Source organism: Cydia pomonella, chromosome 16 (genome assembly GCF_033807575.1).
Source record: "Cydia pomonella isolate Wapato2018A chromosome 16, ilCydPomo1, whole genome shotgun sequence".
Lineage (NCBI taxonomy): Eukaryota > Metazoa > Arthropoda > Insecta > Lepidoptera > Tortricidae > Cydia > Cydia pomonella.
The window spans coordinates 9,664,653-9,675,965 of NC_084718.1; the positions used below are offsets into that span (position 1 = coordinate 9,664,653).

Sequence of the window (11,313 nt, forward strand, 5' to 3'; positions counted from 1 at the left end):
ATAAGAATAACAGCGCCCTCCTGAAAATGATCATATATTTCTGGTCGAGCTTTACCTACATATGGCGCTAATTTACCGCCCTAGTGCGGTAACTAGCACTATACGTAGGTATGTCGAAAATTTAAGGGGCCATATGTACCGTAAAACGTTGTACAATAAACGTGCCAAAAGGTAATTAAATTCACTACTCGTGTCGATTTAAAACACTCCCTTCAGTCAATTTTTAATTTATTTATTATTTACTCGTTGCGAATTTCCTACTTTTCCCACTTGTATCGTAATATACAATTATTTATGTGATGAGCACCGAGTCATGGGTGTTTTCTTTGTATGTAGTATGTGTATATCTTATACCTTTAAACGAGCAATTCTTGTATATATATATATATATATATATATATATATATATATATATTTCCGGTTCCGGGATCTCGGAAACGGCTCTAACGATTTTGCTGAAATTTGGTATATGGGGGTTTTTGGGGGTAAACAATCGATCTAGATTAGTCTTATGTTTGGGAAAACGCGTGTTTTCGAGTTTTCATGCGTTTTTCTTTCGACGCAGAATATGATCGCTAATTTCGTATTGCCGGCTACTGTCCGTCTGGTCCAGCGGGTTAAGACGCGGACTGCTAAACGAGTGTTACGGGTTCGAATCTCACCCGGTGACAAACTTTTTTTTTATATGTTCAAGTTTATATATAATTTTTTAATTTTTATTGTTTTAGACAAGTTTAATTTAGTAAAAAAATGTAGTTAAGATTATCACCTATACACCACCATATTACAATAAATAGTTATAACCGAGCTAAGCTCGGTCACCCAGGTACTTATTTATTATATATACACATATCCACAACACAAGCCTTCTTGAGCCTTCTGTGAGTTGCTGTGGGGTTTAGTCGTAGTTATTTTATTTGGATTCGATTTGCAATGTTTTACCGCTAGTATTTTATTCTTGCATTGGTGTGCGTAACATGCAACCGCTCAATGTTCCACGAAAACGTGTACATAAGAATATCTGAACACACTCTAACGCCTTGATCATAGAGGCGTGTTCAGATATATGTGAGCACCTTGGCCGCTCCGATATATCTGATGACGACTGTACATGCACGGAACTAGTAAGGTATAGTATTCACTGCGGCGCGCGCAGCCAAATTATACTTACACATGTATAACAACAAATACAACAATAGGATAATCCACCTGCTAGCATGCGCTGCGCTGCCCGCAGCGTGATTGTTTTTATGTTTAGATATGGTTTAGACACAGATGATTGCAGGCATAATTTTTAGGGTTCCGTACCTAAAAGGAACCCTTATGGTGCTAAGTACTTAAGCTATCGATTTGAAATTTAGAATATTAATGAACAGACAGAAGTAACATAGACAATATGGAAGTGTAATTTTTTAATTTTATTTATATTAATTATGGAAAATGCCCAATATAAAGAGGGGACAAAATTTCAAAGTCTAGTTACTAGGTCAAGTGGGGTATCATTTGAAAGAGCTCAAATTGATCATTACAAAAGAATTTTTTATAGTAAAAAAATGTACTTGTGAAGGAAAATGTGAAAGATAAAACCTTTCCTTCCCCCCCCCCCCCCCCCCCCCCCCCCTAGCTCCGAAGTTTACGAATGATAAATTATGTTTTTTTTACGTATTAATAACATTATCATAAAGATTACAGGCAAAATAAAATCAGGGTGCCCTATTGATTTTCCGACAAAAAATACGCCGATTTTCGATTCGCCGCGTTAAAGTATACGCGATTAAGGGCCTGTTTCACATGTCACGAGTATTGGATAGCTAATTAAGGGGCTCCCCGCGGTTTACATCGATTTTTGACTAGTTTTGAGTTGTTAGGACTAACAACCATTTGCACTATAAAGCCTGACCAGTAATATATGATCACGCGCCATATTGCGGAATTTCATCGGAACTAAAGTTTTCATACTAAACTGGACTGCCACCTTTTATACGTGAGAATAACAGCGCCCTCTTGACAGTGATCATATCATATATTTCTAGTCGAGCTTTAGATAGAATTATAAGACACACGGCTATCGGTTCTTTAATTTGCCGGATTCTGAAAGAAAGGAACACTATTTTTTTATATATTGTTTAAACATTGTCTAAAAAAACACTTTTTTCGTTACTCGATTGCTGTTAAGGATTTTACATGTACGAAATCTACACATATGGGTTCTTCTTCGACGTCTCTTAAAACTGGTCAGAGATTTTCATTTTAAACTAATTAACACAAAAGTTATGGCCAGTAAACCAGTTTTTTGGCCTAAAATTGTTCAACTTTGATGCCAAATATCTCAAAGACTGAACTTTGAAGTAAATATGTGATACTATACTGCTTACAGCCGTTGCTGTTAATATGATAAGCTACAAAAAACATTAGAAAACTAAGGGATTCGGATCGAAGGTCATTGGCGTAAAAACTTTCTGCAATTCTTTGCACTTTATTTACCAGTTCAGCTTATTTGAACATTATGAAACGCCATTGGTGACTATTCGTCAAATAAGTGGCAAGTAGCTTATTCCGGATTTAATTTGGACATTGTGAAACAGGCCCTAAAGTCCCGTATGAAAATATTGTGATAGGAGTACAAAATAAGACAGTAATATTTTTCAAGTCATTTACTCTTAGCTCACTTCTTACTGTTAAGGATGATACCATCATATTTCTGCTGGAACCACTTCATGGCATCCTCTTTCGTGAGGCGGTGGGCGAAGCCAACCTTACCAGTCTTGCGTCTCCTGTGCGCTACGTTGAAACCTGGAAAGAAGAAATTAGTCCATTTTTAGTACATGGTTAGTGTACAAACACGGTCTGAATGTTCTTTGGAGACAACCACCGCCCCTGGTTAGTGTTAGCGTCTTTGACGGTGCGTCATCGTGAACCTTGTCGGAATACACGAAAGTAGATTTGGCGCTATAGCCGGGCGCGTTAGTTGACATCTTTTTGGTCAAAGGGTTTTAATAACTTTTCATATAAATAAAGAAAATAAATGTACCTTTACTACAGAGAGAATTACTTAATATTGCAGTAAATCTCTTTGTATAAAGCTTTCATATAGCACATACTTTACAAAGTGAAGGTTTGGTAAATTCTACACTTTTGAACAAATGTGCATGCTCAATCCACACTACAATTACAATTTAGCATGAGTTTACTTTATATGCCAATAAACAGGCGATAGCACTGGCTAGTCAGATCAATTACTTTTAACAAATAGGCAAAACAATTCATCAGTATAAAGTTTGTATAATTGACCAGTGTGGCAGCTAAGTTATATCTCCAGTTTTTGGTTCTTATATTCTGTTCTGAATCAAAAAATAAGTGTATGTCTAATTGTCTTTTCTATTCTGAATATTTTTGAATGTTTGGACATTAGTGTTCATTAGGCGGGTCCACACAGTGAGGAACTTGCCGCGCGTATGCTCGCTCGGTGTGGACCCGCCTATTGGTATAAAAGTACATCCATTATGACAGTTGTCATTTATTTGGTTTTTTAGATTTATGTTAATTTGGATCTATAGATTTTATAGTATGATATTACGTTCTTAACTTTATACGCAAATGCATATGAACTTACCAGGTCGCCCTAGGACAACGTAGAAGTCAAGACCGTAGATACCGATGGAGGGGTCATACTTGATACCCAGATCAATGTGTTCCTGGATACCGAAACCGAAGTTGCCGGTGGCGGAGAAATTGTCACGACGCAACTCGTATTCTCTTACCTGCAAGGGAAAAGTAAGAATACGTATAAAATACTAATAAAAAAGTAAGTTTATTTTGGGCAATACAGTTCAATTTAAATGAAATGTTTCTCCTCATAACGCCCAAAGTATCCCTTGTATTGTATGTAGTTGGCACCCCTGCATACACATTTGTATGCATGTAACTCGACTATTAGCGCTTGTTTTGCTTGAGGATACCTGCTTCGATATTAGAGCATATCTTTAGTAATCATGCAAACCAGGAGGAGATCTTTTAACATGATCAAAAAAAAAGGGAGTACAAAATAATTATAGAGAATTACTTGGATCTCAAATAAAACATTACTAGTGTAATGGATGTAATTTCTTCAAGTATTCCAAGCAGTAAAAATTCAGTGTTTGGAAGTTGCAAATTAGAAATAATGCTATTGTATGAATTTACAAAGCAACACAAATAGTTTGTGAGACTTGAACAATTCATGCTATACAATTACAGAATAATCTTGTATTAATGAACCCTATAATAAATAAATATAATATGGAATGACATTGTATTGTAATCCAACACATTTCTGTGATTATGTTTAACAATTACTCAACTGCTTTGGCTCAGCGATCCAAAAAGAATCTTGGCCTCCGAAACGAGAGAACGCCACCTGTCCTGATCCAGCACGGTTTCCTGCCATGAATTGGCATTCAGCCGACGCAGGTCCGCCTCCACGACATCACACCAGCGGTACCTGGGGCGCCCGATCGAACGACGGCCGGTTGGTCGCCCCAAGTACGCTTCCTTGACTACGTGATCCTCCCCCATTCTGAGTAGATGACCGAGCCAGCGAAGTCTGTGGGATTTAGTTACGCCGATGATATTGGGCTCAGCCACCAACTCTTCGATCTCGGCATTTTTCCGGATCCTCCAGGAGCCGTCGTCACTTCGGACAGGTCCCAGGATCTTCCTGAGCAGTTTTCTTTCCGCTATCAGGAGCTGACTTTTCTCTTTTTGAGTTAGTGTCCAGGCCTCACAGCCGTACATGAGAATAGGCCGAATGACGGTTTTATAGATTCTTAGTTTTGTACTCTTACTGAGAAGCCTGTACACCAACACTTTATGGACACTTTATGTTAGTGCAGCCCCTACATCGTAGTGCGTTTTGAATGCGCAGTGCAATCTCCTCCTCCCGGGTGTTTGTATCGGTGACTGTACATCCGAGGTAGCGGAACTTGTCAACACCCTGATAGACGGTACCCTCCACATGAAGGCTGTCACGGCGAAGTCGCGTGTTTTTGTACCGTTTCATGTGAAGGTATACGGTTTTTGCTTGATGGATCCTGAGACCTATCTTGGTCGAGGACCTTTACCGCCTCAACCACCTCTTCACGGTGTTCCCCTAACAAAGCAAGGTCATCCGCATACCCAATCTCCTTGTGCCTCCCACCCAGCTCTACTCCTATGTCAAGGGTTATCACTTTGCGAACGACATGCTCTAGAGCCAGGTTGAAGAGTACAGGCGACAGGGCATCACCCTGCTTTAGGCCAGTTATTACCGCGAATTCGTCCGTCAGTTCTCCCCCAACTCTGACTCTCATCCTGCTCTTCTTGGTTGCTGTGGCGATTAAGGAAACTTAGTTTTTTAGGGATGCCAAAATTAATGAGGATGGAATATAGGTCGTAGGCTTTCGCTAAGTCCACAAACAAACAGTGGACGCTCTGCGCGCGCGTACTCCCACTTCTTCTCCATTATCTGCTTAAGCAGAAAAATCTGGTCCACTGTGCTGCGGTTTTTGGGAAACCCACATTGGTAATCGCCAAGGATTTTTTCAGCATGCGGCTCCAGCCTTTTTAACAGCACATTAGACCAGATATTGTACGCAGATGTCAGCAGAGCGATCCCCCGATAGTTAGTGCACCTCTTCTTGGAGCCTTTTTTGTGGATCGGACAAATGACGCCCACATTCCACTCCTGTGGCTGTTCCTCATGTTCCTCTTGTTAAGCAATTATTCATTGCAAATATTGCAATGCCGGAGTTGCAGGCGTACATAGGCTATGGAGACTGTTTACCATCAGGCGGGCCGTATGCTTGTTTGCCACCGCGTAGTATAAAAAAAAATAAAAATATTGGTATTGTCAATCAAAAGCCACACAAAGCGAGCAGCCTCGCGCGGCAATTTTTTTGCGGTAAATGGCCAGCCGAGGCAGGCGCACGTTTTCCACGGGCGCCACCTTGCAACTACGTATTCACATAGTAAAAACAAGGTGATTAAACAGGGATGATTGTGACTATTTATATAGGTAACTTACGGGTCGAAAACGGAACTGGAAAACATATGGGACGCGATACTTAAATATGGCAGTCCCGTATATACGGGACGTGTGGCAATCCTCGCTAACCTAAGAGCAGATTTCCGTATCGTGATCGATATTTATACATTTGTCACACCCAAAATCTATAACTTATTCGTTTTTTCTTTTGGATTGCTTTGGACAGCAAAATTAAACATACACGAGCCACGGTAGTGAATATGTGCAGCAAAAAGTTTGAAAAATGTACACAAGCACATAATATGTAAGTAAGTAGGCAGTTCTGATTTTGTTTAATTATATATATTACTTTTGTAATAAATTATATTCCAACAGTACAATTAGACAAAATCAGTTGAAAAATATTGTAGAATAAATAGCTAATAAATTCCTATAAACTGTTCAGAGATCACATAAAAAATCTTTTGCTCTTATAAAGGGAATAGCCGGGTCCACACAGAGCGAGCATACGCGCGAGGCAATTTCCTCACGCACAATACGGCCAGTGAAGACGTGTCTCGGCCGAAGCGGCGCCCTCCGGCGAGGAAAACGCGCGCGCGCACGGGGAAATTGCCTCGCACGTACGTGATCGCTCGCTGTGTGGACCCGCCTAATGAATAGAATCAAATTGGTAAAAACATGTAATAAATGGCCCACCATACATAATTATCCTATTTTTAGTTTGTTTTGTTTGAAAAAGCAACTACTTTATTTCATTGACATGACTCTTATTAGATTGAAACAGAGTGTACATTGTAATGGACATTGGGACTTATGAGGTTCATATGTACAGTCAGATGCAAAGAGAGGTGACCCCCTGCATAGACTGATTGATTAGGGGGGGGGGGGGGGTCACCTCACTCTACAGCTGACTGTACATCATTCACACTACATAAATAGAAAACACTAGCTTGCATAGCACACACTTGCATAAACTAGGCCCATAATTCACCATTACCACAGCATTCACTACTCACTTTGAGACCTCTTTCAAGGATTTCCTCGGCCTTGGCACCTCGGACCGTGCAGTGGACAGCAATCTTTTCATTACGCCTGATACCGAAGGATCGGACAGTGTAGCGAGCCTTGGAGAACACGGGCTGCTGGCCAGTTAACTGCTCCAACACCTGGAAATCAATAACAACTCATAAATAGCATTCCACAATCCATAAAAAAAATTGTGGTACATATAATTGATATTGTGAGACACAGAAGCAGTTTGTTTTGTTTTAGAATTTGTAACATGTTTTATTTATTACTACTTATATTAGATCATTACCTATGAAATTGGCGTTTTGTATGGAGAACTTTAACGAAATTCGATTTTTCATACAATGTATTTTGCGGATTATTTTGTGATGGCATTTTCAAACCAAACAAATTTTTGCCAGTAATCTGAGACATTTTTAAGGCACATTTTATATCTCATATTTTTTTTAAATCTGTCCCGTCAGAAAAATATATCTCATTTAAATACTCGAGCCGGCAGCACATGAAAAGAGCTATTTTCAGGGTGGTATTCTGAATACATAAAACAATAAAAGTAGCAAATAATTGTATGTAAAATCGTTGTTATGTAGCGCACTAATTAAATTAAAAAATACTTCAAAGTTACTAATACTTATGAACAAAAACGCCAATTTCATAGGTAATAACCCAATATATATAACAGATTTGGAGTATGTACAAAATTTTGTATCCTATGTAAAAAACTCAGCAATCAATACATCGGTGAATTTAAATGCCCATAAAATTAGTGCTACTTTACCAAGATTGAATTGAAAATTACAGGAGTTAATAGTAAAGATACACTACAAACTGACGTTTATTGATTTAAACCAACACGATTTTCATTCATAATAATAAAACTAATATAGGACTTAATAGCGTAAACTTATGTTTATTATATGGCCTGACGTTTCGAACGTGACGTTATGTTCGTGCCTGCCTGCCTGTCTGTCCCATATTAGTTTTAATATTATAAACTGACGTTTTCTAGATAAAAGACATACATCTAGGTGATTATATCACAGCCATTTTACTCAAAAACTATATGATATATTTTATATCCAAATTTGAAACGTAGGTGTAAATGTATTATGTAAGTTGCTTGTTAGTTTCCAAAAATAATGTAAAATATATTTACAAATATCCATATAAATGTAACTTAAATTAAAAAAATAAAACATTTGGCTCATCATTAGGTAGGTCTTTAAAAATACATAAAGGTTGCTAAAAACGTTTTTTTTGATTAAGTAAATACTTTTGGACATAATCACTCCAAAAAAAATTGTGTGATCCCTTCTAACTTTTGAACCGGGAGAGCAAAACCATTTAAAAATATCTAAATAAAGAAGCTTAATAAGCAAATATTTTTTCAGGAAAATTATTTTTAATATGGTCGGTTAAGCCATTTAAGAGTTATAAAAAAACTGGTCTTATTAAAACGATGGAAGTGCCACCACTAATATACGCTCTTTTGCTTGTACGACTTTTTTGTATTGTATGAAGGTGCGTGGTCTGACACATACTTGGCCGTTTTTTTCAGAATGGATGTACACAAAAAGAGGTACAATAACAATAATCAAAATAAAGAGTTTTATATTGTAACCCAAAATGCTTTGCTTTTCCCGTTAATACAAATATAATTATTTACTATCAAAATATCCAGTGTCATCTTCCACTCAGAACAAGTTAATCTAAGTTACATCCTGATAACAATATACACTCATTTATTCATCAATAACAACATCCACAAAACGAAAAGACCCAAATGCACAAGTCATTACTTGCAACCCCACCTATCCAATCCCAACACTTAGTATTTGATAAGTAATTGGCTTAAAATGTGGGTACGAAACCAATCAAAATCATAAAAAACGTCACACCAACCAGGCGATGCAACCAACGGGTGGCTTAGACCCCGGTGCTCGTGCGCGGAAAATTCAAATTTACCAATGATAACTCATTGCCTAGTCTCAGCAGATTTTGGCCGAGAGCAGAGACCGAGATCTCGGCTCGATTTTTGGCCAAGAATGCCGAGACCGAGACCGAGATCTCGGTCGGACCTTACATACCAATGCTAGTAAAATATTATCTGCCTAAGCACAACTTGCACCATCCCACTAACTAATGGTATGACACAGGGTTAACGGTTTAACTGCTTAACCATAGATTAGTGAGATGGTGCGAGTGGCCCTTACATTGCACATCAAATCCAAATGAACATTATTTAATATGTACCATTCAAAATCATCAATTAAAAGTAAGTTCTATTCATCTACATCAGATATTAACTCAAAATTTGCATCAAATTACTTTGCAACTCTTGTGGATAAAACGCTCCTTTCTATTCCTTTTTTGAAACATAAAGAGGGTCATTACAACCTTGTATGGTGAAAAAAAATTTGCATCATATTGGTGTATATAATTTAGAGAGGTTGTTATTCATTAGATATAATATGATGTTTTCTCAGACTATCCTATCTGTTTCTCTCTACTCTTACTCAAATCATCCCTGCATCGAAATCCCCGATGTATGGGTGATGAAGTGTTTTGTAATTTCTTTTAGTATTCTGAACAGTAAAGCAATAGTGCTCAGAAGTTGCAAATAAGAAATAATGCTATTGCATGAATTTACAAAGCAACACAAATAAATTGTGAGACTTGAACAATTCATGCTGTCATCTACCACTTGCTTCACACATAACCTTAAACATGTAGACCAGTACACAATACACCGGCTTTTATCACATTATTTATGTTAAATAAATTTAATACTAACCTTAGCGGCACGGGTAAGCCTGTCTCCGGACTCTCCCACACAGATGTTCAGGCATAGTTTCCTGATATGAAGGTTTCGCATAACATTTTTGGAATTGTCTTTAGGAACCTTCTTCTCCTTCTTGTCTTTTTTGCCTTTGTTCAACGCAGGAGGTGGTACTCGCTGAAAAATACATATTCAATTCAAAAGATGCATCTTCTCACAAATAATTTGTTGTCTTCTATGTTGACTTGATCAGCTCAAGATTTAAGGTTAAGCCTCACAACGAACGTTAAGACAAAAAATATAGCATCACTTATGTACACGGATGAATATAAAACCACTTAAACAGTAACTAATTCATCAATTGCTAATATTTTCACAGATTAAAATGGATAAATTCACTGCTTATTAACAAAACACGTACCGCCATGATCACAATTTCCTAAAAAGAATTTGAAGGAGTCATAAACAATATAGAACTCGGTAACGTCAGTGTCAAAATAGTATAACCAGTATTAAAAAAAATGTATGTATGTAGTAATGGCAATATTTTACTGAAACCCATTCACTGTCCAATTTGACGGCCAAGTACAAACATTTTGGGAGTCTTGTAAGGTGCTTTGGGATAAGTTCGAAAACGGGATAATTATAAAAGCATCAATACTGTTTGGCCCAGGATTCCCAGGATTTCAAACATAGATAGAGATAATCATACTGTCTTGTGTTAGTACTAGCACCCAAAAGAAAGGGACGAGTATATTTTTTATTTGTTCGTAGTTACTGGAAAGTTGTGTTTGCCAGACTATATATATAAACCAGAAGCATTTCATAGTTTAGCAACGCTTACGCTACTGCAATGCTTACTAAGGCATCTTACTTACCATAGCTACAGTAGAAAGTGCTTCTATTTTATACTTTTGCACATCCACTATGTCAATAATAAGAGGCGGCAAATTAAAAAAATGTAGGTGCGATGGGATGACTTGTTCACTTCCCATAGAAAATTTTAAATTTCACGCCTTTGTCTTCTGACAAAGTTACGTCGTTGTCAGGGTGTGTTTGAGTATAGTTTATATTTTCCATTTTCATAATCACCCCACACCTTATTTGATAAGAGAGCGATAGAGCGACAGATAACTACATTTCGATGTTCTATGTTCGCGGTAAGCCAGCTGATGGTTTTACGAGTAAATATTCTTTTAGTATATTTTTTTAAACAGGGCCTCAGGTCGCGCTGTGATAAATTACAATGAGAAAGGCCGGTTATGTAAAGAGCTCTCTTCTAAATTTGATACAATGTTTTAAGAAAGATGGAGAACCCCTTCTACACAACTGCCAGTTTAGCTTTCGGTAAAGGAAATCTTGCTGGTTTCCAACTGGATCGACGGTTTGCCACCGCCACATTGCATTGCGCGGCGACCTAGTTCCAGGGTGACCTTGGCCAGTGGGTAAGCTTGATTGCCGCCATGATCACAATTTCCTAAAGAAGAAAGCAAGGTCGAGCTGG

At 37.8% G+C, this 11,313-nt stretch overlaps 1 protein-coding gene across 1 annotated transcript; it reads right to left on the reverse strand.

Moving 5' to 3' along the window:
- Window positions 1–2,639: 2,639 nt before the first annotated feature.
- Window positions 2,640–10,331, reverse strand: LOC133526285 (large ribosomal subunit protein uL5). Its single transcript, XM_061862837.1, has 5 exons — window positions 10,231–10,331; window positions 9,825–9,986; window positions 7,018–7,167; window positions 3,614–3,761; window positions 2,640–2,793 (listed from the first exon to the last, which is right to left on the reverse strand). The coding sequence occupies exons 1-5, from the start codon at window positions 10,234–10,236 to the stop codon at window positions 2,666–2,668; spliced, it is 594 nt and encodes a 197-aa protein (XP_061718821.1). The 5' UTR covers window positions 10,237–10,331; the 3' UTR covers window positions 2,640–2,665.
- Between the last annotated feature and the right edge of the window lie 982 nt (window positions 10,332–11,313).

Coding starts and splice junctions, on each gene's coding strand:
- LOC133526285 (XM_061862837.1), bottom strand. Junction 7,168..9,824: donor GGCTTACCCGTGCCGCTAAG/GTTAGTATTAAA, acceptor ATTGATTTCCAG/GTGTTGGAGCAGTTAACTGG. Junction 2,794..3,613: donor CGTTGTCCTAGGGCGACCTG/GTAAGTTCATAT, acceptor TCTTCTTTCCAG/GTTTCAACGTAGCGCACAGG.